This window comes from Clarias gariepinus, chromosome 21, assembly GCF_024256425.1.
Source record: "Clarias gariepinus isolate MV-2021 ecotype Netherlands chromosome 21, CGAR_prim_01v2, whole genome shotgun sequence".
NCBI lineage: Eukaryota > Metazoa > Chordata > Actinopteri > Siluriformes > Clariidae > Clarias > Clarias gariepinus.
The window spans coordinates 6673607-6699572 of NC_071120.1; the positions used below are offsets into that span (position 1 = coordinate 6673607).

The window sequence follows — 25966 nt, forward strand, 5'->3', positions numbered from 1 at the left end:
TGAGGTTTTTCCCTTTTACTTTTGTTTCTGTTGTCTAGATGTCTGTCATTGCATTTGCCATGAAACCCACCTGTTTGCATCTTGTGTCTGTAAATGTGTGTATCGGGTGGGGTCGATCGAGAAATAATTATTTATAGTTATTTAGGATTCATTTTAAACACTTTTTACAATAAACAAAGAAGCCAAACAAACAAAAAACAAAAACAAATAAAACCAAGAAATAATAAAAAAGAATGAATAAATAGTTTAAGCATTCCTAAAAAAGGAATTATTTAAAACATTTGATTTTGTCCCGATTCTGACTGCTACAATAATTCCCTTTTTGTTCAATTTTGTTTCTCCTGCTGAGGTATACACCCATTTCTGCTTGGCCCACAATGTAGTTTAGCAGCTGACTTTTTTCTAAGTATATTTTACCCCCAAGATAAAAGACTGAAATTAAATAAAAAAACTTAGTGAAGTCAATAAAAATGACTTCTAAAAGAGTAAAATGTGGTTGTCTGGAGCACTTTACAAAAGTATTAAAGATGGTTTCTTTCAGCGTAGAAAAAGGACATTCTTGATTTATGTTAAGGTAAAGCATTGACCGCTACAGTATGTAAAATTCTTCACTGTCAGTCTACAGATGTTTTTGCTAATGGTGGCTTGTACAGTGATCTCCATTGTGGCTGTTTTCCTCAAATAATTTGAGGACAGAGTGCTAAGATGTGTCAACTTTTCCATGAAGAAATTTTTTGCACCAGTTTGATCTACTACAGTAATTGACCTAGGGTAGTAATTTCAGAATGAATCAGATCACCAGAGAGAGAGAGAGAGAGATGTTTGCAATGTCAAGGCACTTTTCATGGATTAAGGGTTCTTTTAGAAGCACACCGACATTGTGTTTGGAGTTAAAAAATTAACTGTGTTTTAAAAAGTTTGTGGGAGAAACTGGCTGCTTTAAAAGGTTCAGTTTCTTTGGGTCCATTAGGAAAAGAGTTTTGTCCATTTTTAGATTTTTAAGAGTCTTTTAAATTGCACTGATTGCTGCATTACAACTAAAACAGGAATTTTCTTTAAAAATGTAAGTGAAAGGTGGCAATTCTGCTTTGTAAGTGCACTAAGCTTCTTTAGGTAGATATAAACCACTTCTTGTGTTTTGTGATTTTTGTAAAAATCTTTTAGCACCTTGATTGTTGCATCTATGTTGCTTTTGTTCATTTAACATTAAAATTATGTCATCGGCATAAGCTTATAGACGAAGAACCTTCTTTCCTTTCAGGGTTCATGATTCAACTAATATCAGTTTGTAGGTGGTGATATCCTTTGACATCCTTGTATGACTCCTTTGTGTATTTTGAAAGGAGTACTCAAGCCACCGTTAACTTTCAGCACACTTGCAACCTCATTATATAAAACTTTTTTTTTATTAATAAAATCAGGATTAAAACCAAATGCGTCAAGAGTTTTCCATAAAATATTTGTGTTGTGCCTGATCAAATGCTTTTTCTTGGTCTAGGAAAATCAGACCTATATTCAATCCAAACGATCTTGCAATTTCCAAAAATATTTCAGACTAGGGAGATATTATCCAATATAGATCTTCCAGGTACAATATATGTGAGTGAGTGAGTACACTCTCATCTTCTATACTGCTTTATCCTGTATTCTGGGCCGCGGGATGTTTAATCAGTACATTATTACATACAATACAATATTATCAGTACAATACATTTATTAGCCTTGCCACAAGTACTTTGATAATTTGATGTCACCCCAAAGCAATGACATGGGTCTCAGTGGGCTTGTGGAGTTCTTCTAAGGTTATTGGCCCATCAGTCTCAGCATCCTAAGAAGTTTTAAGCAGATTCTCCGAGAAATTCTCTTTTTTATACTCAGAAGAGTAATGTTTTTTTATATATATATATATATATATATATATATATATATATATATATATATATATATATATATATATATAAATTGGGCAGCTCTCTAGTGAATATTGATGGCATTGGATAAAATGTTTCAATTTTCAGAGAGAATATAGTGTATACATGTCTTATGTTTTGCACAGCTTGTGTAAAAATAAGTCAGCCTCTTTACATATAAAATTAGCTCATATACACATATGATGACAAAAGTTTACTTTTCCAATTGTGCTTTAACTTTTAGCAATTTGCCTTTTCTCATTTCTTCTACATTATTGAATACTGGAGTAAAACTTTTATAAGAATAGGGGGTGCGGTGACTAAAAACAGGTGTCCAACTCCACTCATCCCCCATCTGTCACATTTCTGTTGTCATTGCTTCTTGTAAAAAGAATAATAAATAATACAAAATACATTTTTTTTTGTTTTAACATTGTAAAAAGTACAGCTCTCTTTTTTTCTTTTTTTTTTTTTTGAGAATAGAGACATTCTCGGCGATGGTGTGCTGAGCTCCCCAGTGATTCTCTTAGTTGTGTTTTGTGAGTTTTCTCCTTTTCTTCGCTTTCTCTCGTTATTCCACCGTTTTCCTTGTTCTTCCTTGCTGTCTAATATGGACAAGCTCATACCAGATGTCCTGTCTATCCATCCAGCTGTCCTGTCCCTTGTGATCAAAAACGTTTTATTGTTTGAGTCGAAACATAGTCTCATAGAAAACATAGCCAAGTACAGTGGAACCTCAGATTGCCTGTAATACGGTTTGCAAGCATCCCGCAAGACGACAATTTTTTGGGGGGTTGTGGAATGAATCGTCTGAGTTTTAATTATTTCTTATGAGGGAAATTCACTTTGATATATGAGTGTTTTAATATACCGTACATGTAAACTTCCAGAACGCAATCCAAGGTTTAACTGTATGTCGATTTTAAAGGTTAGGGTGCACTGCAGTTCCATGTTGTTGTTTAAAATTATATATGTGAATCTTCTGAATGACATCACATGTTTCACCAGGTCAGATTTACTGCTGATTGAGATTTCTTCTTTATTCTATGTTAAGAGAGTTCTCTCACTTGTATGTCAACTCTAATTAGATGGTGGATTTAGATGGTGTTGAAAGCGGAAATACACCGTAGTGAGTTCCCGCAACGTCTCTGCCGTTTACCAGTGGCTCTGTCACCTTTTCTACAGTGCTTAGGAAGAGCCTAACTGATCACCACACTGATCATCCTAGACACCGCTAAGACATTCTTTTGCCCCATCACTCCAGACTTGTGCTGCACATTATTCTAATCCTAGATTTAGAATATGAATTGATTTCGAAAGTAAAGAACATAAAATGAATGATTTTTTTTTGTTAGCCATATTACATAATTATTATCACTAATAATATATTACTGTGCAAAAATCCTAGGCACTGCTGTAGGAGTAGAAGAATTTTTCCTAAATGAAAAATGTTTCTACATTCCTGAAAATACAATAAAAATCAGTAATTAATTAATGAAACAAAGTGGTGTGACATAAAGGCTTAATGATAAAATGCACCCCTTTGGGCTTAATAAATAAGTTGCCCCATTACAGTATATCTGATCAGTTAAATTCATGTGAATGTCAAAATGCAGGATAGTCTTCTCATACCTGCAATACAGCAATTTCTAGAAAACTCCCTTTCTTCTTCAGAATGGTCGTTACCTGAGTTTATTTTTGTGTACAGTGTACTGGTCAGAAAAACAAAGAGAAAGAGGGAACAAGAAAAACAAGAAGTACCAGTTAAGAGCATTCGCATTTATCAGATGACTTTGTGCAGAGTGGCTTAGAGAAGTGTATAGTAGAAGCATGTTCTAATGCAAGTTCAAACAAGTCAAGCAATAAAAACTCCACCAAGCTCAAACACAGATGGGCACAGCAGAAAACAACCAGTACAAGTCAAATTTCCTGCTTAGACTTTCAGCTACTCAGACAGTCAGGGGAAATGCAATCCACCAACTGTCTGCGGGATGATGCAACAGTGGATCTTCATGTAATAGTGGATGAAAGGACAAGCAAAAAGGTAACGAATAATTAACCTGTGTTACTTAAACAAGTTGGACAACTTTCTGAAAGGAAAGGAAGAATGTCTGAGAGGAAAACAGTATTATTCAAGTTCATGTCTCACATTTAGTGGAAGCTCTTTAGATTTTAGATTTTGGAAATATTTTGGAAATATGTGTTAAACCTTTAGTAAAAAATATCAGTTTCCTGCTTGTTAAACAGTGTAACTTAGTTGTAGACCAACAGTTCATCAATATGTTTGAATACTGAAGGTCACCTGTACATTAGACATAAGTCTCATTTAGAAACCAGAGAGCAGAAATGAGGTCCAGTTGTGTGCGGGAACTAGGAGAGAATGCAGGTTTATTAATTGGGAACTTAAAGGGAACTAAAATAAAACTGAAAACACAAAACCTAAAACACAAAGCTTCCTGAGACAGGGTGGAGCTTCGGCAACTGAAATAAACTTTCTAAAGTCTCCTAGAGATTAGGTTATTTTTGTTTCTTTCATCATGTTCTCACCTTTAATACGAGTCCTTTGACTCATTAAGTCGTGGATTTGCTTTTCACTTATTTCATATTCTTTTTTTAATGTCTTTTCTCTTTTCTCTTTTTTCTCAGTAGATGTACTGTAGGATTCTTCTGTTGACTTGTCTTTTCCTTTGGCTTTGTCTTTGTCTTTTGGGGTCCCCCTCCATACACAAGGTCCAAGCAACCCCTTGCTGTGATTGTCCTGTAGCTCAAACTTGTTATGGTGTTTTATCATTGATTACATAAAGACTGGCCTCACTAGGAACACAGCCAGACCACACCACACATAGCAATAATTACAGACAAGGTAATGGTACCACAATTATTTAGTGGATAAGACATGAGACAATAGACAGTGTAAAGAAATATAACATGCAATATGTGCAGCATGTATAGTGGGATTAGTTGTTATGTGCTGGAACAGTTACGTACTGGATAACCTCTGGAATTAAGTTCTATGTTGTTAGTTCTGAAGGTGGAATGTAGCATACTGTATCACTCTACAGTGGGGGTAAATTGTGTGTTTTGGGGTCAGAAGCAAATTTCACTTTTCTCTAATTTGCCATTTTGATCATCTGACACTGACGATCATCTCAGCTGAGGGGGCCACTCACTGCAGTCTGGCCCTGTACTGTACATAAAATGGCCAAGGATATGGACATACTACAGCTCTGCTATCTGTAAAATTGTGTGAATTTAATCAAGCTTTCTGTGCTGCTGTAATATTTAATAAAGGACTATAATATTTAATGGTCAGACACAGACATGTGGGTGCCTAAGTTTAAATGGCATTAAATAATTTTTCCTTATGTTAATACAGTAAATGGTAAAACTTAATTTAAAAGTGACTTTACTTATTTATACATCATATAAAATAACATCTCTATTTAATTCATCTATTTTATATTAATTTACAGCATTTTACTAGCATATATAAAATTTGTCAATATTAAAATTCCACAATCTGGATGTAACATGGACTGTTTCATTAGTGTGTAAAAAAAATTCCGTCCACAAGATGGCAGTGTCCTACACATTATAGCTTCTGTAGGGCTTTTTTTTTTTTTATAGTTTGAAGAGTCAATTTTAGTTTAAAATAGTTTTTGGAAACAAGAGCCGTGGTGTCTGGATTAAAGTTGGAAAGGACCATCCAAGATGTTATCATTGGCAGTACATTGAGGTGTTGTATGTCTTTGAGGGCATGAGGTGTAATGCACCCAAACACCACCTTTTACAGAGACATCCCTGGATTTTCAAGCAGAATAATGCCAAAGCTCTTTCTGCTCGGATTTCACATGCATGTCTGCTAAACACAGAGAGCTCCAAGTGAGAATGTGTAGTGCATTATGAACATTATAAAATGCAAAATATGGCAACAAAGACCCCACAAAATTGTGCAGCTGGAGACCAGCAAAAGGGAAGAATAGGAAAAAAGTCAAGCTATCTAAACTCCAACAACTTGTGGCATTAGTGTCCAAATACTTAAAAAGTGTTATTAACAGAAACAGTGATGTTCCACATTGGTAAAGTCAACTTTCCCAAGTTTTTGAAGTACAGTATGATGCACACATCAGAAATGAGTCCATATACTCACAATTAAATCCACATGGTAACTGATCGATTAATGTGGTGTTTTCAATATAGTACAAGGTGAAGAGACTTTACAGATGGTACCTTTACAGTGAACAAGGAATGCAAAACAAAATAAATTCAAAAACAAAATAACAAATCAGATAACACAACATAACCAGAAACAAAATACGAAATGAGAAAAGAATTCAGTTACGACAATTAAGTTAAACCAGAAAAGGTAGGTATAGTTTGCAAATGAAATTCTTATCGTTATATGATTGGGAGAGACATCTGTCACTCAAAACATACAATACGTACTGTCAAGTGAAGTAAAAAAAATATATTTTTAAAAGCACATTTAACACTTTTTAGTTGATCAAAGTGCTGTACAATCCTCACTCTCACTCACTCATCTTCTATACCGCTTTACCCTGTATTCGGGGACCTGAAGCCTATCCCAGGAGGCTTAGGGCACGAGGCGGGGTACACCCTGGACAGGGTGCCAATCCATCGCAGGGCACACACACATACATACACTCACATACTCATTCACACACCGCCCTGTTCAATCCTACAATACTGAAATAAATCCTTACATGAATGTCAGTATTTAAAAATACTTCTAAATGTCCGTGAGACTGCAGTACTTACTGGATATCTTGAGTGACAGCTGTCTCGTTCAATCAGCGGTAAGAATAAACATGCCTATGTGTGGTTTGCAAATTAAATTCCTACCGTTAATCTTGAGTTGCAGATGTCTCGTCCAATTAGTGGTATGACTTTTTAACTGCTAATTTTGAGTGGCATATGTCTCGTCCAATCAGGGGTAAGAATGTCATCACAGCTGATTCGACGAGACATATGTGTGGCATGGTTTTAGTACAGCACCAGGCAAGATTCATCCTTCAAAGATGACCTAAACATTTTAAGTCAATGGGGTTTTATGCCTTTGCTAGAACACTCCTAAAGCAGTAACCTTTTTGTGAGACATTTTAAACTGGACTTTTTGATCTTTTGATTCAAATAACTGTCCTGCTACATAACCCAGTTGTGCTTAATCTCACTCACTAGGTGTGTTTACTTCGAATCTAATATTTCATTAAAAGTCAGAATAATAGTCAAAAGAAAAATCAAAGTGCATCACGTAGACACCAGTCTGGCCCAATTCGGCCCATTCAGAACGAATAAAAAAAAATGATAGGAGTGGTTAAAGCTTTGTTTATTGTTCAACAGGGAAGTATTAGCTGTGTAAACATTTGATCTGACACTTTCTCTCTTAAATGATTCTCTTTCTGCACATTTGACCCACGTGGGGATAACATTAGATGATGTGACATTAAGTTCTTGGAGCTTGTAAACACACAATAGATCAGTTGGAATCTCCCATCGATAAGATTTCAGTCTCATTGAAGAAATATTGTCCATGTAAATGCATCAAATGTTTATTGTCCCTTTAGAATGTTTTGGTGGAAAAAAAAGAATTCTGTTAAATATTGCAAGTCACTCAGTGCTTAAAGCAGCAACAAACCATCAGACTAACACCACCAGGTTTCCATGTTAGCATGATACTTTTTTTTTTATGGAATGTCGAGGAAACTTCATGCTGGTTGGAATGGGATTAGTCTAACAAAGCGCTGCACTATTGGCTCATCGGTCCACAGAACATTATGAAGTCATTATTTAGCAAATGTGGTGAACCTGTATGTGCCTTTTTATTAACAATGTTTTTGCCCCTAAACTCCATGGATATTATATTTTGGGCAATCCCTTTTAAACATTTAAATTATGAATGCTAGAAGGTGAGGTCTGCAGTCCTATATTCTAGTCTAAAATGATACTAAATCTACTGATCAGCTACAACATTAACACCACTGCCAAATAAAATAAAGAATATTGATTATCGACTACAGTATATAACAGTAAACTGGTGAAAGGATCATGGACAACCAGGGCTCACTTATGCCTGTGGGGATCAAAGACCAGCCTGTCGAGTCCAATCTCACAGAAGCCAATGCAGCACAACTTGCCAAAATAAAGTAAATGCTGGCAACGATAGAAAGGCACCATAACACTGTGTGTATGACAGCCTCTTGTGAATGTAGCCTAGCAGGCAAAGAGTTCAAGAGTTCAAGGTTGTTGATCTGAAATCCCCAGATCTCAATCTAATTAAGCCATCATGGAATTCATGGAGGCCCCACTTTACAACGCACAGCATCCAGTGCTATCATCCCAGTACCAGACACTACAACACATCCAGCAATCTTGTGGAGTATTGCCTTGAGGTTTAAGGCAGCACAAGGGCGAATATATATATATATTTAAATTTTATATATTTATTATATAATATATATTTAAATATTATATATATATATATATATATATATATATATATATATTTATATATTATATATATATATATATATATATATATATATATATATATATATTTATATATTATATATATATATATATATATATATATATATATATATATATATATATATTTAAATATTATATATATATATATATATATATATATATATATATATATATATATTTAAATATTATATTTATGGCAAGCCGTTTAGGAAAATATTCATGAGAGAATTGAATGAAAACTCCATATATATTGATTGAAAAGTCTGAATATATTGAATGGATTCTGAATATATTGAATGGATTCTGAATATATTGAATGAAACTCGATATATATTGAATGGATTCTGAATATATTGAATGGATTCTGAATATATTGAATGAAACGCGATATATATTGAATGGATTCTGAATATATTGAATGAAACTCGATATATATTGAATGGATTCTGAATATATTGAATGGAACTCGATATATATTATATGGATTCTGAATATATTGAATGGAACTCGATATATATTGAATGGATTCTGAATATATTGAATGAAACATGACGCCATCGAAACACAGCGCCATCTTTAGGAAGGATGAGTGAGTCCGCGAGAAACTTGGTTGCTGCGATTCTGAGAAATGAAGAGATGGTCAACACGTTAGTGAGTGGGTGTACGGCCCAAAGTGGTGCCGTAAGCCTCACTCAATATCACATTTCCACATTCGAATGCGTTTAAACCCGCCACGTGTTATTACTTTTTCCTCCCTAATGTGTCACAGCTGCTTTGGTTTTCCCAGTTAATTTGCGTTGTATTTAAGCCCAGCGTTTCGTCGTGAAGTGGGCTATTGCGGTCAGTTTCTTTGTGGCTTGCTCTAATTAATTTCGCCCTCTGTGAATTTTCTTGGCTACGAACTCGCCTTATGCCCAATTCTGTTGTTTGCACATCAACTGGACTCTTAACTGCTTCGGCTTGATTGCCTTTGTTTTTGGCTTGAATACGAATCAGTGAGTGTAACCGTCTTTACTCTCGCTACCAAACATCACTTTATACAACACTAGTGTAAGTACTCGGACGGGGAAAGGAGAAGGAAATGGACTTTGGGCCGTACACGCACTCATTAACATGTTGACCATCTCTGCATTTCTCATAATCGCAGCAACCAAGTTTCTCGCGGACTCGCTCATTCTTTCTAAAGATGACGCTGTGTTTCGATGACGTCATGTTTCATTTAATATATTCAGAATCCATTCAATATATTCAGAATCCATTCAATATATATCGAGTTTCATTCAATATATTCAAAATCCATTCAATATATATCGAGTTTCATTCAATATATTCAGAATCCATTCAATATATATCGAGTTTCATTCAATATATTCAGACTTTCATTCAATATATATCGAGTTTCATTCAATATATTCAGAATCCATTCAATATATTCAGAATCCATTCAATATATATCGAGTTTCATTCAATATATTCAAAATCCATTCAATATATATCGAGTTTCATTCAATATATTCAGAATCCATTCAATATATATCGAGTTTCATTCAATATATTCAGACTTTCATTCAATATATATCGAGTTTCATTCAATATATTCAGAATCCATTCAATATATATCGAGTTTCATTCAATATATTCAGACTTTCATTCAATATATATCGAGTTTCATTTAATATATTCAGAATCCATTCAATATATTCAGAATCCATTCAATATATTCAGAATCCATTCAATATATATCGAGTTTCATTCAATATATTCAGAATCCATTCAATATATTCAGAATCCATTCAATATATATCGAGTTTTATTCAATATATTCAGATTTTTTATTCAATATATATAGAGTTTTCATTCAATTCTCTCATGAATATTTTCCTAAACGGCTTGCCATATATATTATATATATATATATATATATATATATATATATATATATTTTTTTTTTTTTATAGAAATACATCTAGCCTAATAATTGTATACTGTAGAATAATTGCATCATCATAATGCAGCATCATCTGGAACCATAGGAACTACAGTAAGGGTGCTAAATGTGTCTCATACTGTACGTTCTGTAAAACTTGGCATTGCTATAAAATACTTTTGTTCTGCTATGGCTGGATTTGCACCTGTTGCAACATGCGTGTAAATTTTAGACAATAACTTGTGTTTTCCATGAATGTCCATCTCTTATTTTGTCAGAACTTTCCTACAGTATTTAATGTTTTTCTTGTTTTGTTATCTGGATGTCTGTGGTCTTACATTAAATGGTACATGACCCATCACTTTGTCTCCTGTGTGTTGAGGAGCAGTCGAACTACAAAGAGAGAGAGAGAGAGAGAGAGAGATAAAGAATAGATTTGCTCCTATACTCTTACAGCATGCAGTATCAGATGTTTTGCCATGCAAATTTCTTGGGCACCGACAATCCCTCTGCACAATAAACATCTGATTAGCTGCCTATGTGTCACCGACTAATAATACCCGACTTTACACTAAATGCTTACGGTCAGTGCTGTACAGGACAAGTTAGTTGGTCTACTTGGTGTTAACTCAGGAACAATTTTTGTCTATTTTATACACAATGGAGGTGTTTTATTTCTCTGCCTCTGTTCTGCTCTTTGTCCTTTTGGCCTTTGTGTTTATTACCACCGTAATCAAATTAACTCAATCTAACAGTATTAGTTACCAATGTCTGGAAGTAAATCAATGATGCCTTGTGATGGATTATCTATACCGTTCATGTACCATTTAACAGACCGGGTGTTTCTTCTTTGCATTTATTGTTCATTTACATGTTATTTGTAAGGTGCTTTTAACCACTAAGCTGTTTTGTAACAACGTTACAAAACAGCCTAACACCCGTCTAATCTACAAATTCTGCAACTACAATTAAACCTTATGAATGGATCTGTAATCAGCGTGGCGAGTCCTAGAGTTCCCATTTGGGTAGTATGATGGAGTTTGCATGTTGCCCCCGTTCTTGGCAGGTTTTCTTTCGGTTATATGTAGCAGTGATCAAGAGACTTTCCTACACTCCAGAGTCAGCACAAATTACCCTGTGCGCCAGACCCTGACTTAGGACCGACAACTGAGTAACCCAGACATACTACTTAGCTTTGATGGATGCCCAATGATATATTTTTTTTTCGGGTATGAGTATATGATTAGCAAGATGTACATGTTTTAGTATGTAACTAATATTTTTTTTATATAAGGTATGGCTCTGACTAGATCAAAGTCTAAACACATTGAGATTATTTGTTACTGAACAGGCATTTTGACCTGCCATCTAATTACAGATATAAAGTAAATTGTCTCTTTGCAATCCCACCACCGTGCCTGACCACTGGTGTGAGGTGTTTGTGGTGAAACGCTGTGGTTTCCTTCACCACTCTTTGCATGATGGCCAAACATCTTCACTTAAGGCATATTAATCTACACTATATTGTCAAAAGTATTCACTCACCCATCCAAATCATTTAATTTAAGTGTTCCAATCTCTTCCATGGTTACAGGTGTATAACATCAAGTGCTTAGGCATGCAGGCCACTTCTACAAACGTTTGTGAAAGATTGTGTCGCTCTCAGGAACTCCAGCAAATTCCAGCGTGGTACCGTGATAGGATGCCACTAAATATTCCTCAGCCAACTGTAAGTGGTCTAATAACAAATTGGAAATGACAGCAACTCCACGTAAAAACACAGTGCGGGATCAGTAGATGATGTTAATTTGTTTGGAGATGGATTTACAGGTACTTGCTTTGTATAATTGTTTTATAGACGTAGTCACACTTCTTGATGAGCTAATATTTATCTAAACTAATGTTATTTACCTACATATTGCTCCAGTTTTTACATTGGCATGTCTGGTCACATCAGCAGGCTAATGAGCAACAGCTGACTAGCCAGATAGGATTAAATCAGCCACCAAAATGACTATCAGAGAGAATACTGTATATACACACTGTGGCTCTTGTTGGGATGTTTGGAGAATGAAGAGCTGGAAGCAGGTGTCTACAGTATGTTCTTATTGATCAAAATATTATTTGATCACCTTTCTTAATGTTAAACTATCACTGGGTGGTGTTTACACTGTATCAACAGAATCAACAGAGGGCAAAAAAAAAAATCTAGTTTGAGCATACAAACATCTCAATACTGTCATCTTTTAGCCTCTCACAAACTTCTGCTCTCTTTTGTTTGCTGAGCTCTGCTTGTATGTATGCACAAACTCTCTCAGAAGCTCCCAGTCACAGCTTTGCATAAGGAAAACATATTTTTTTTCTTATTTTCTGTGTAGCTTTCTTCTCTGCAGTATTTTCAGGCAAATTAGATGGAAACTAATTTTTATTAGGAAAAAACAAGTCACGGTTGCTTCATGCGTCACTCTTCTGCGTCAGCGGCCATCTTGTGGGAGCGCTGCCTGTGGCGGCCATTTGATTTTGAGCTCAACTATAAAATGGAGCTGCCATGCATGCATTTCATGTGAGATGTTTAAATGGAGTTTTCTGATCTGCCCTGAACCTTGGTTTTGGACATGAAAATAACCTGGGAATGCCCCCATAACTATCCCGCTCTGACCAGGTTTTGGGTAGCTCCAGCCATAAGGTTTTACCTTGTGAGTTGTGAGTCAAGCAAAACTAACTGGTTTAACTACATTACCTATTGGTGTGTGTGTCATGGACCACATTCAACAAGTACAACACATGGTGAACAGGACATTTACAAATAAGCGTGTCATGAAAATAAGCATGTCATTATCTAAACAGGAGAGTATCTTCAGTGTCTTTTCCTCTATAAAAAGAATTGATGTTTTCCTTGGGATAATCACACCACTTAGAGTAGTGTATATGGTGCAGCTCCTCAGAGATACAGCATACAGATACAGTTACATCTCAGCTTCACTTATTTTATTATTATTTTTTTGTTGTTCTTACTATGTCTGGGTTTGCACCCGTCACAACAAGCCTGTAAAAAAGACTGTAAAAGCTTGTAAAATACAATAACTTGTGTGTTCCCTAAATACATATTTTTCTTTTACCAAGTCCTTTTTTTTCTTGTTTTGCTGGTTAGATGTCTGTGGTCTAACAATATGCCATATGACCCTCCTCTTTGGATCCTGTGTGTGCGCATGGGTTGGTGTATGGGTGTGTGTGGGTGTGTGTCTCAAAAGAGAGGAAAACCTAGATGCTTCACCTTCGATTCAAACTTCCTAGTGAGAGTAAAGTAAAGGAGGGTTGCGAGAGTCATTGTGATTTGCATATGTTTTGGCACGCACTTACTATCAGTGCTATAGAGCAGTTTAGTCTAGTTTGATTATAAATTTGGTGCACGATGGAGCTTCGAAGGATTTTATTTTTCTGCCTCTTTTTTGCTCTTCGTTCTTCAGCAGGTGAGTTTATCAAATTAACTTCATCTCACAACGTGTTAGTTAAAACATAAAAAAATGGAAGTAAATCAATGAACTTCATCTTTACCTAATTAAGGCTTATAATTTTGTAATAAAATATATCATATTTTTGCTGTACCATTCAGGTCCCGTTTAACTGAAAGGAAGGTTCCGCTTCTGGTTCATTTCCATGTTATTTGTGTAGTGTCTTAACCACGGACACAGTTATAAAACAGCTTCACAGAAATCTAATAATAATGTATTCTAATATTAAACATTATGAATGAATTTGTAATGAGTAAGCCAGAGGTGATAGTGGTTGTAACACCCCTGGCGGAATCCCTGAGCTTTTATTTGGGTAAAATTAGATCAGATTAGTGATTATAAATAATTGCCCCATTTTACTTTGTTCTGTGTAGTGAAATTAGGCACTTAGGCAATACAATGCTCCAGGCCTTTGTGTGCTCAAATTAGAAAAATTACTTTTTTTTTCAGATTTAGAAAAATTAAAATGTCTTTATACCTATTAACCACATACAGTATATAGTGTATAACTGTATCTTCACTCAAAACTATGTTCTCTCTTCTCAAAACTGATTCCTTCCACCAGAACAATACACACAGTTATCATATGCTGATCTTACGGTGGCCCTGAAGTGGGCCACCGTATGATCTTTTACTGAACACCAAATAAACACTGATGTGATCCATACAAAACACTACTGTCTTAAGTGTTCATGTAGGTTTTAACTTTATGAGGCCATGATGCAAATTCAATTATCCTATTCAAATATCCTAAAATAACACTTAGAGTACTACATGTATACATAACAGAAATGGTACCTATTTTATGCATGTAGTATATAGCAAAACACAGTAATTCTACTGTACTTATGTAAATACAACAAGAAACACTTTATAATGTTATAGATTTAATTGACAATTTAGAAAATAATTTTCTTGTTATTTTAGCAGGTTTGCACTACTTGTTTTAGTATTTGACACTAAGTGAAGATTTTAACATCTAGTACACTTAAGGTATATGGCTGTGTGTGTACTAACATACATACCTGACTGCAATTAATGAAAGTATGAAGAAAAACTAAGTATATATATATATATATATATATATATATATATATATATATATATATATATATAGTATTATAAGTCCTATAAGTATTATAAGTATAAGCATAAGTATTATAAAAGTTTGCATGTTCTCCAGTGGGTGGGTTTCCTCTGGGTACTCTGGTTTCCTCCCACAGTCCAAAGACATGCAGATTAGGCTAACTGGCGTTCCCAAATGGGCCATAGTGTGTGTGTGTGTGTGTGTGTGTGTGTGTGTGTGTGTGTGTGTGTGTGTGCCCTGCGATGGATTGGCACCCTGTCCAGGGTGTACCCTATCTTGTTCCTCTAAGCCTCCTGGGATAGGCTCCAGGCCCCTTATTAATGCTGAATACAGGATCAGGCGGTATAGACAATGAGTGAGTGAGTATTAGATCAAACCTGGTGTGTTGATTCTAGCTGTTACACAGAGACTGAAAACAGGCTGAGAGCTATGGACATTATACCGCAAGCAAAGTACAGAAGATTTAGCAATAACAGATGAGAAAATACATTCTATAGTTTAAAGTATGTACTTGATTACAACAAAAAAACATAAAATTTACCTTACGGATAACGATACGATGCAGGTTCCGGGCGTGAACTTAAACTAGGAGCAGAAGAACTGCGGAGCCAATCAAAGAACAGACAGTCCGAATCTGTCCGCCTTTAGTTTCTGATCAGGTGTTGCGCTGATTCTAGTCCCTGGTTGGCTGGAATAGTTGCAGAGTTCTAACGCTGCTGCAGTTCATGCAAGTGTAGCTTTATGATAGTGAGCACACAAAAGAGACAGAGTTCAAACACAAATGATCTACGCAGAATTGACTTTCAGCGCGTGGGAGAGAGTTTCAGTGTGCAAAAACGAGTCTGAAGGCGAGCATGCACGAGAGATTAGTGCACTTAATATAAGCATAAATACATATAAATAAGTACATTTAATTTTAACTGAAAATATGCTTTGCCTACCGTATATCAAAATTTTAATTCTAATGTATACTTTCTGTACATTTCTACAATGATTATTTGGTATATTATTTAAAAATATGCCAAAAATAAATTTGAAAAACAAAGTTTAAATAAATAAGTGTGCTTTGAAAATTAGACCAATCTTTCACTCAAAGTATATTTTCTTATAATATATTTTTGGGAAGTGTACTATAATACAATATAATGTTTAATTCCAAAATTTGGTAAACGCATTATGTTAGTATACTTGATGTTAGTATACTTATTGTATTTTAACTGATGGGAAACTTTTTGTTTGCATATTTCAATATATTTGTAATACACTAAAGTGTATTTTTTTTTTTTTTACTGGGAATGTGTTAGAGTTGTGTGTGTGTGTGTGTCGGGTGACCATATTCACTTAGTCAGTACTGTAGATGTTGGTGATTTTTGAAGAATTTATGTAATATTATTATGGTTTTACATTATATGAAACTGTTTAATATTTTACAGACACATGTTCTTTGCGGTACCTCATCACTGCCAACACACTAGGAAAACATTTTACTGTTGCTCTGCTGGATAGAAAGCAGTTTGCATACTTTGGAAACAACATTACTGTGATACTGTTAAAGCTGGACTGCATGAAGAATGTCGAAGCTGATGACCGAGAGTACTGGAGGAGAGAGACAGAACGTGTGCAGAATGATCAGCACTGGCTCCAAGAGAAAGAGCAGAGCTTTAATCAAACTAAAGGTAAAACAAACTAAGAGATTTAATTACTAACACACCCTGTGTGTAATACATTAACATAAATTCATATAAAATCCTTTTACTTTTGTAAATATGCTAAGCATAAATTTTGGAACCCAAACGTCTTTTGCCATTTAGCCTCTATACAGTACACCACCAGGTTAAATTTGAAATGAAACACTCAAAATGTGAGTGAACTCAAGACTTTGAAAAATTTGTGGCATTATTAAGTCAGGAATTACAGCCATTTACATTTACACATGCACAAAACACATGCACACACACACACCATTAAAAGGCCTGGAGTGTTTTATTTGGATTTAATATATGTTTAGTAAATCCTTCACCTGATGTGTTTATGTAAGTAAAGGAAGTGATCATTCGGCTGAAAAAAATATATCAAAATAACCCTATCAGAGAGAAAATTAAAATATTGGGAGTGGCCATTACAACAGTGACTGCTGATATTAGTAGCAGGATGAACTCTATACTCTCTTCTGTGATAGGATAGCACTTCATATTGCAGATGGATAATGACCAAAAACATACAGTGAAAGCTACCCAAGAGTTTCTAGTGAACTATGGCAGTCACCTTATTTCATCCCAGCAGAGCATGGTTTTACTTACTGAAGACAATACTGAAGGCAGAAAGACCCACAAACAAGCAGCAGCTGAAGGAAGCTGCAGTAGAGGCCTGGCAAAGCATCTTGAGGGAGGAAACTCGGTCATGTTCAAAATTTTTCAGACGTTTTTTCAGACTTTATGTATTAAAGGCCATCTTTATTTTTGGAATCAGGCTAGTTTGTTCCATTATTTATTATGTGTGTGTGTGTGTGTGTGTGTGTGTGTGTGTGTGTGTGTGTGTGTGTGTGTGTGTGTAACAAAAGAACACTGCAGTTTAACTTTACTTCAGTAGGAAGCTCAAATGCTGTACTGAAGCAGTCGAAGAGTATCCTTATTGCAGGTCTTACAGACAAACGCTTAGAAATAATATGTACTGTATGTACTGCAGCTTATCAGTAAAACACTTGAAAATCTAAGCAGAAATGCTAATAATGCCACTGTATCTAGTGTTTTCATTGCAGAACATTGTAGCAGTTGCTTTAAATCACTTTTTTTCCTCACTGCCAGCACATGCATCACCTGTTACACTTATGTCAGTAACAGTTTCAGTTATTTTATCTGTAACGGTAACTGGTACAGAATGTATTAAAAAAATAGTGCCCACTCTTAATTCTATGTTTTTTGTTTAAAAACATAACAAAAACTATCTGATCATAGCGGGTCTCAGTATTGGGCAAATACAACCTCAGTCAAAAAAAATATAACCTTTCACTGTGCCATTATTTCGTTAACAAAAATAAAGGCAAAGATTGTTTATAAGTGGATATACCAGCAGTTGTTTGGTTTTAAAGCCCAGCACCATATTTGGCAAAAAACAAAAATCATTTCAGCAGAAACACCTCATACCAGCTGTCAAGCACTGTGGGTGTGGATTTGGGTTTGTTTTGCAGGTACAGGATTTTGAGCACCTTGCAGTCATTAAGACGACTATGAACTGATTTGTATACCTAGAGTATTCTAGAGGCAAATGTGGTACTTACTATTGCCTCTATTATTTTTTTTTTTTTCGTTTTGGCTACATTTTAATATAAATAATGGCATGGTAAAAAAAATGTTTTTATTCATCTGAGATTGTGCTTTCCTAGTACTGAAACTAGCAATAATAAGATGATTTTAATTGTTTTTACATACAAACACATAGAATTAACAGGGGGTACTAACTTTTGCACATGCTTGTATTTCTGCCTCCTAAAATAGACTTGATTTTGAATATTGTCATATGTTTAATTTTCCTTGCCTGAGGCAAAAGCCATTAAATCCTTAATCTGTGATAATTGGATAAAATAGTTTATTAAAACCATCAACAAAACAAAGAAACCCCAACAATATATATCCAAAGAAACAGGTAAAAGTGAAAAAAAGTGAAAAATGAAAAGTATAATGGAATATTAAACTATATCCCAGAATCAACATTTTGGATGTTATCCTGTCACACATCCTGTCATTCATCTGAAATATTGTCCAGTTATTTATAGAAACCCATAATAAAGGTTTAAGGAATATACATTTTTGTGGTGATTAATTTTCCACATATCTTTTTTTTTTTTAATGATTTTTCCATGTCTTTTCTCTTGTCTTCCTTCCACCCTGGTCTCAAATGGTTGGTTACTCTGGTTTTATTTGCCCGGAGATTTCAATAAAGAGCTGTGTGTGTGTTACTGCAGGAGTTTCCACACTAACGAGGATGTACGGCTGTGACCTTAATTCTAACGGCACCACTAGAGGATATGATCAGTATGATTACGATGGAGAGGATTTCATCAGTCTGAATCCGACAACTGAAACCTGGACTGCAGCTAATGATAAAGCCAAGATGTTTATAAAGGAGTGGGATACTGAAGGAGAGATGGCTAAACACTGGAAGGACTTCCTGGAGAAAGACTGTATTGATCAGTTAAAGAAGTTTGGGTGTGACAGCAATGGCACTCTGGACAGGACAGGTAAAGTGTAATCGATTACTGTAACTGCATGACACATTGTTACTGTAAATATTAACACACTCGTGCACACACTTATGTCATTTGCACAATAAATAATAAATCTAATACAGTAATATTTACAGTGCCATGAAACATCTGTCACACATAAATTCATCAAATAAAGTCCAGTATTACACAAAAATAACCTGAGTAAATACAAAATGCAGTTAAAAAAAAGCTGTTCAAACCTCTCTGGCCTTTGTAAGGGGTTTGATGGGTGGGACCACAAACATGAACACAAGGTGAGGTAATAAAAAAATGGCGGACGGAAAGGGTTTAGGTAGAAAGGATAGAACGAAAAGGAGGAAAGTATGTGAAGGTGTGCTTGTGCAGGTCTGGTGGAAGTGCCAACAGTGATGTGAGAGATTCATTGTCAGATTCAAACACTTTATTGCAGTTGTTGCGCACAACTAGTTATTGGGTTTAGGGGCAATTTCATTTTCATATAGGGTCAGGAAAGTTTGGACAGCTTTTTTTCCCTTAATAAATAAAATCATTTAAAAACTGCCATTTGCCATTTACTCAGGTTATCTTTTTAAGTGTTATATTTTGCTTAATGATCTTAGTGTAACAAATGTTTGTTTAAGGGGCAAATCCTTTTTCATGGCTCTATATATTCTTGTGTGTCTCTGTATTTAGACCCAAATTGCCAATGTTACAGAAACACTTGTCTTTTGCAGAGGCGGTTTGTCACGCTACAGGTTTCTTCCCCAAAGCAGTGATGATCACCTGGCAGAAGGATGGACTGGACGTGCATGAGGACGTTGATCTTGGAAGGACGTTACCCAGTGAGGATGGAAACTTCCAGAAAAGAAGCGTTCTGAAAGTCCCCACTGGGGATCTCTGGAAACACAACTACACCTGTGTGGTTCAGCACAGCAGCCTGGAGAAAAAGATAGTGTTAGAAGTACCACAAGGTCCTAATAAACTGGAGATGTACAGTAGAGTGTGAAAGCTGATTTTTCGCTGCAGCAGATAATTAAGATTTTGTGCTGATTTAACAGGTGGAGAATCAGATGCAGAACCAGGTGGAGGATTAAAAGGAAAACAGATTGCTATCATCGTTGCTGTAGTCATTGGACTTGGAATTGTGGCCTACGTATGCAAGAATCTCCCCCATAATCTGGTAAGTATTGAAGGTTTGTAGGTACAGTATGTACTGTATTTACTGACTACATGCCAGGTGTGTGTGTGTCGCTGGTAAAAGGAAATATATATATACCCAAAAAGTAGTGACCTAAAGCAAAACAAGCATTTCATAATATTTACAAAAAAATATGCAAAGAAATCTGTAAAATTTGTGATGAATTTGTTCAAGCAAATTGCCACAGTTATTGTTTAATGATGGTGTGAAGGATGACATTACAATTCATTCTGGTAGGGAACAAAATAAACCCCAGGTTTACCCAAGTCACCAGACCCAAATCAGACACTCAAACTAAAGTAGTAACCAGTAATTTATTCTTTATTTGAATCCATCTCTTTAGTGTTGATCACAGCCTCCTAAAAGATCTCTATACAGCATAGAGAACCTAATGCACCATAAAACAAAGAAAAGAAAAATATAACAAGGTAACTTAACTTTTATAACATAAACAATACATGAAGCTTCTAAAGTGAGACAGAGAGAGAGTTAACCTTGCAAATGATTAATTTCAGCTTTCTGGCTCATGTTGGTTACATATACTATTGATAAATTCATATATTATTTTCTGGCTTGAGAATTATCAGAAACTGTTTTCCTCCATGTGGTCTTTAAAACACACACAGCCACAATCCCACTCATTCTGATAAAAACTATATTAGTAATAATACAATACTGTAACCACACTGAAACACTAATGCTGTTAAACACTAGACATGTCAGGTCTTAAAGAAGAAAAATAAGATCAAATGAGCAACATTGCTAAAGTCTGATAATGGGAAAAATTATAACTAGAGACAGTTGAATGGAAAAAGGTGTGCATATGTTATATAGGGTTTTTAAAGAGTTTTTGAAAGGGGTAGGAAAGATAGATTTTTTTAATCTCAGTAACAGCAAAATTGTCTTTATTATTTGCAATCATATCTAACAATAACTTAAAATGATTCATAAATGTGTTTTAGACTGACACTGAGATTTAATAATTAATAAATATTGCTAAACTGTGCTAAAAAACGTATTTATGACCTCCCTTCATGCACTAGGTTTTCAACGTCTTGTGACCAATCATAACTCATAAGATGGGATACACAAACATAGAATACTTTTTTTTAAACAACTAGTTTAAAGATGTGACTTTAGAAATTGCCCAGCAATGACTCTTCCTACACTAACTCTTATATACTTAACTCAGTTACCTCATAAACAACAAAGAATAACTTTGGAGCAGTGACGAAGAGTGGTACAGATGGAACAAACTGTTTTAAAGTCTTATCTGTCAATAAACTTTGCATTTGGACAATACCAGAAGACTACTGTGGCTGAGAAGTGCAAAAACAAAATAACCAAACTGAAAACAATAACAACACAGAAAACAAAATAACAAAACCGAAAACAATATTCATCCTGAGTTTTTGGCACCATGTGGTAAATTTTCTTTCCATACTTTTTAAGGTGAATGTTCCTTTATGCCCAGGTTTACTATTGCTGGTAGATGATTCTAACATCACTCTTGCTTAATAACAAAAAAGAATATTAATGGCAGCTTTGACTGCAGCGAAAAAGACTATTTTAAAAAGTTGGTTTGAAGCTGACACTCACTTGCCTGCTGTATGGCATTCCTATTTTTAAGACATTTTAATTTTGGATCGTGCTGGCTTTTTTTTTTTTGGACGTCATTTTGATTTGGACGTCCAACCATGACCCAACTTAGACGGCATTTTGACGTTCAACATTTGACCTAATCTGGTTAATTTTTTTGGGACGTCATTTGGACGTCTATGGCAGTGGCAGTGAATGTGTTTTACAAAATAGAGCCTATCAACATACTGTATGATTATACATATGAATATAGATTGTTTATAAACAAACAAGATTTATTATCTGTATGACTATTTATTTATTTGTTAGACCATATATACATATATTTATTAAATTTTCCTGTTTCCCTAACAGTTTTTATTTGATTAAAAGTAGCCTATAATCAAGTTATAATCATGGCTTCGGCCATGTTTGTGTGTTAGAGTGTTTGTGACCTGAGTATCACCTGGCATAGGCACGGAGAGGACGTGCATGAGGACATGGTGGAGCTCAGAGAGATGACCAGGATGGATGTTTTCAGAAGAGAAGCATTCTGAATGTCCCAGCTGAGGAGCTGCAGAAACACACCTAGACCTGCGTAGCTGATCTACAGCGTCCAACAGCTCAGAATCCCCATGGGTTTTTTGTTTTGTGTTTGGACTTCATTTCCAGTTTGCACTGAGCCATAATTTTTTTTTTTTACCTGGACAATTCATGTATTTTAAATAAACATCTTTATTCCGTTTAAAATTATGCCATGCCTAGAATTCCCATCTATAACAGAGTATGTCAGAAAGCTGTAGGATTATAATAATGTTACTGGAAGCACCATTTTATGACCTGCATGGGGGCTGATGGAACAAGAATGTGAGGGGATCATACTGTATAGTGGCCTATAAATAATAATAATAAAAAAATAAAAACAGGAGAAAGAATATCATGTATGTTGCATGTGGAAGTGATGAAATACGAGTACTGGGAGCTCATTAACCACCATTTTGACAAAGTAATAGCAATTACTGCGTGTGCGTCATTAGACATCGTGCCCACTCACACACACACTCTGCCTCTCTCCTTCACACACACACACCCTCTGCTCTACACAGAAACAGGTTAAGTGCAGTTTTATTTTTGTGATAAAGTTCTCGTCTTATCATCCGGAGATTGTAAGTTCGATTCCTGGGTGATGCTGTAACCTCTTGCAGCCGGAGGTCTAGAGAGAACTGATTGGCCGAGCTCTCTCGGAGGGGAGGGATGAAAGGTACTTTGTGCTCCCACATTAATCAAGGCTCTACAGCCAATCAGGGGCGTCTGTAAGCTCACGCAAGCGGAAGGAGCGGATAGGACTGTCCTCCGAGTGTGTTAAGCCACACCCAACGAGTGAGTGGTTCGAAATTATGCGGTCGGCTGGCGTCACATGGTTCGGAGGAAACACGTCATAGTCTTCAGCCATCCTGACTAAGTGGTAGTAGTAGCCTTAATGTGGGAGCTGCCCAGTGACGGGGAGGAATTGGAAACAACTGAATTAGGAAAAAAAATTTTTTTTTTAATACATTGCTGTAAAAAAAAAAAAAAGGTTTTTATATATTTTTTTTGATATTTTGAGTTGATTCCGATCATCAAACAGAAATGTAACCCAAGTAAATACAAAATTCAGTTTTTAAAAAAGGGATTTGATTCTTTAGGAGAAAAAAAGCTGTCCAAAAAAATGGCTAGCTGTAGGTCTACTGGTTCACTAAAGAGAAGTCTCTGAAGCAGCATAGCACTTCCTAAGTATTTAAATAAACTGTGGAATCATAAAGCCATTTCGAGCTGCAAGAGAAAGGGTTTCTACAGCAAATCAGGCCAAAACGTGTAGACCTACTGTAGCATGTTTCAGTAAAATTTGGCTGTAGAGATCCCATTTGTTAGTGCACATCTGTGTAGTGGTGATCACTGGGATAAGCTGCTTTGTAAAAATAAATATATAAATGCAATACATACAGTCCTGCTCATCATTAGCACCCCTGGTTAAGATGTGTTCTTAGGCTTCTAATAAAATATTTTTTTGTTTAAACAATATAGAACCACAGTTATTGGCACCCGTGATGTTAATACTTTGTAGAACTCCAAGACAGCACTTAATCTCCTCCTATAACATTTCACAAAATTGGAAAATACAGATAGAGAGATCTTGGACCATTCCTCTTTGCACAATATTTCTAGATCATCCAGTCATAGAATGCTGGGTCCTCTTTCGTGCAATATCCTCTTCAGCTCAGCCCACAGCTTTTCAATTGGGTTTTCAATTGGCTTGTGGATGGCAATGAGAGGAGCTTGATTTTGTGTCTGCTGAACCATTTTTATGTACATTTCACCACATCTTATGAGCTTAACCCTGCTGAAAGACCCAATGACGATCTTCAGCTTTCTGACAGAGGCCATCAGGTTTTGATTTAAAATGTGCTAGTATTTTAGAAAGTTCATGATGCCATGCACCCTTACAAGGTTCCCAGGGCCTTTGGAAGAGAAACAGGCCCACAGCATTACAGATCCTCCACCATACTTTATTGTGGGCATGAGGTGCTTTTCCACATTCTCATCTTTTGTTCTACGTCACGCCCATACAGTGTTTGTTGCCACAAAGCTATTTTCTTGTAGCCATTGCCTGACTGATGAAGGTCAACACATATGCCTTACTTGAATAGGATGTTTTCTTATCTTTCCCGTGTTGAAGAGTGAATAAGAGAAATAGGCTTCTGAGTCATGCCATATTTATACCAGGGAAACAGGATGTCATAAATTATTAATCAAAAGTTTCTAGATACTCTGATCAACTTAATAAACTACAGTACAGTAAACGTAAAATCTAACTGTGCTCTAACTACATTTATTTTATTGGAATTGTTGGAGGTGGCAACAATCGTGAAACAGGTGATTTTATACATATAAAAAACTATATTTTTTCAGTCATGGATATTTTTTGTATTTTTTTTATTCATTAAGTTCATTAGATTACTCTACAATTTTTAGTGTAAGATTATGCTTCTGCCATAAAAAATTTTTTAAAAGCCTAAGGACACATCTTAACCAGGGGTGCCAATAATGGTCAGCAGGACTGTATATAAATAAAACTCATTTGAATTGAATAGAATATGAGTGAAAACAAAAGCTAAAATTGTGATTTATTGTCCCATATTCAAATTATGACCTAATCCCCAAATGTATTCTTCCTGTATGTTTAAAATTAGTTTGTCTCATACGTTGACCGTAAAGTGGAGTCAAAACATGGGTCGGTAGGAATCTGAATAAAAAATTAAGAAAGTCTGGTCCATAAAATAAAATGTTTGTGTTCAGATCTCTACATATGCATTCATAGTAATTCTATAAAAAAAACTCAATTTAAAATTGCAATAGCATTTCAATAAATTCTTAGTCAATTTTCAGTACAGTAACTACGTTGAATGTTTACAATTTGTTTGTAGTGGTTTGATGGTATGTTTCCTTATATTTGTATGAAATACAAATTTGGAATAAAAATGTATATGTATACAAACAATAATCAATGAGTCTTTAATGAATCTTCATTTGCATGCTGCTGGGCTGGATGTGAATGTAAAATGATTCTGGTTGCTTTTGGCATACCGGGCTCTCAATTTGGGTATTTGAAATGCCCTCCCTCATTAAGGATTGCTGCAAATATGTTTGCTCTACCGACCCATGTTTTGACTCATAGTGCCACTTTACGGTCGTATGAAACAAACTAATTTTAAACATCCCACAAGCAGTGTCCCCAAAAGTAGTAAATATTTCATACGTCCCCATTTTCCTTCTATGCAAGTGTGTGTGTGTGTGTGTGTGTGTGTGTGTGTGTCAGTGTGAGAGAAACTCAAATAAGAGAGGAGGAAGATGGGGGGGGGGGGGTGTCTTCCGAAATCAATTATGCTTGGGGTCAGTTTACGGCGCTGCAATAAACACCAAACAAGTCTTTTTTCCCCTGTAAAACATTACTTTGACAGCATGACAAACCATGGAAATATGCTTAA

The 25966-nt window shown here is 35.4% G+C and overlaps 1 protein-coding gene across 1 annotated transcript; it reads left to right on the plus strand.

The window, feature by feature from the left end:
* The first annotated feature begins 16380 nt into the window (after positions 1-16380).
* LOC128509235 (H-2 class I histocompatibility antigen, K-D alpha chain-like) lies at positions 16381-23076 on the plus strand. Its single transcript, XM_053480865.1, has 5 exons — positions 16381-16619; positions 18905-19180; positions 19900-20136; positions 20224-20345; positions 22385-23076. Exons 1-5 carry the CDS (start codon positions 16508-16510, stop codon positions 22496-22498), a joined length of 861 nt encoding a protein of 286 aa, XP_053336840.1. The 5' UTR covers positions 16381-16507; the 3' UTR covers positions 22499-23076.
* The last annotated feature ends 2890 nt before the right edge of the window (positions 23077-25966 follow it).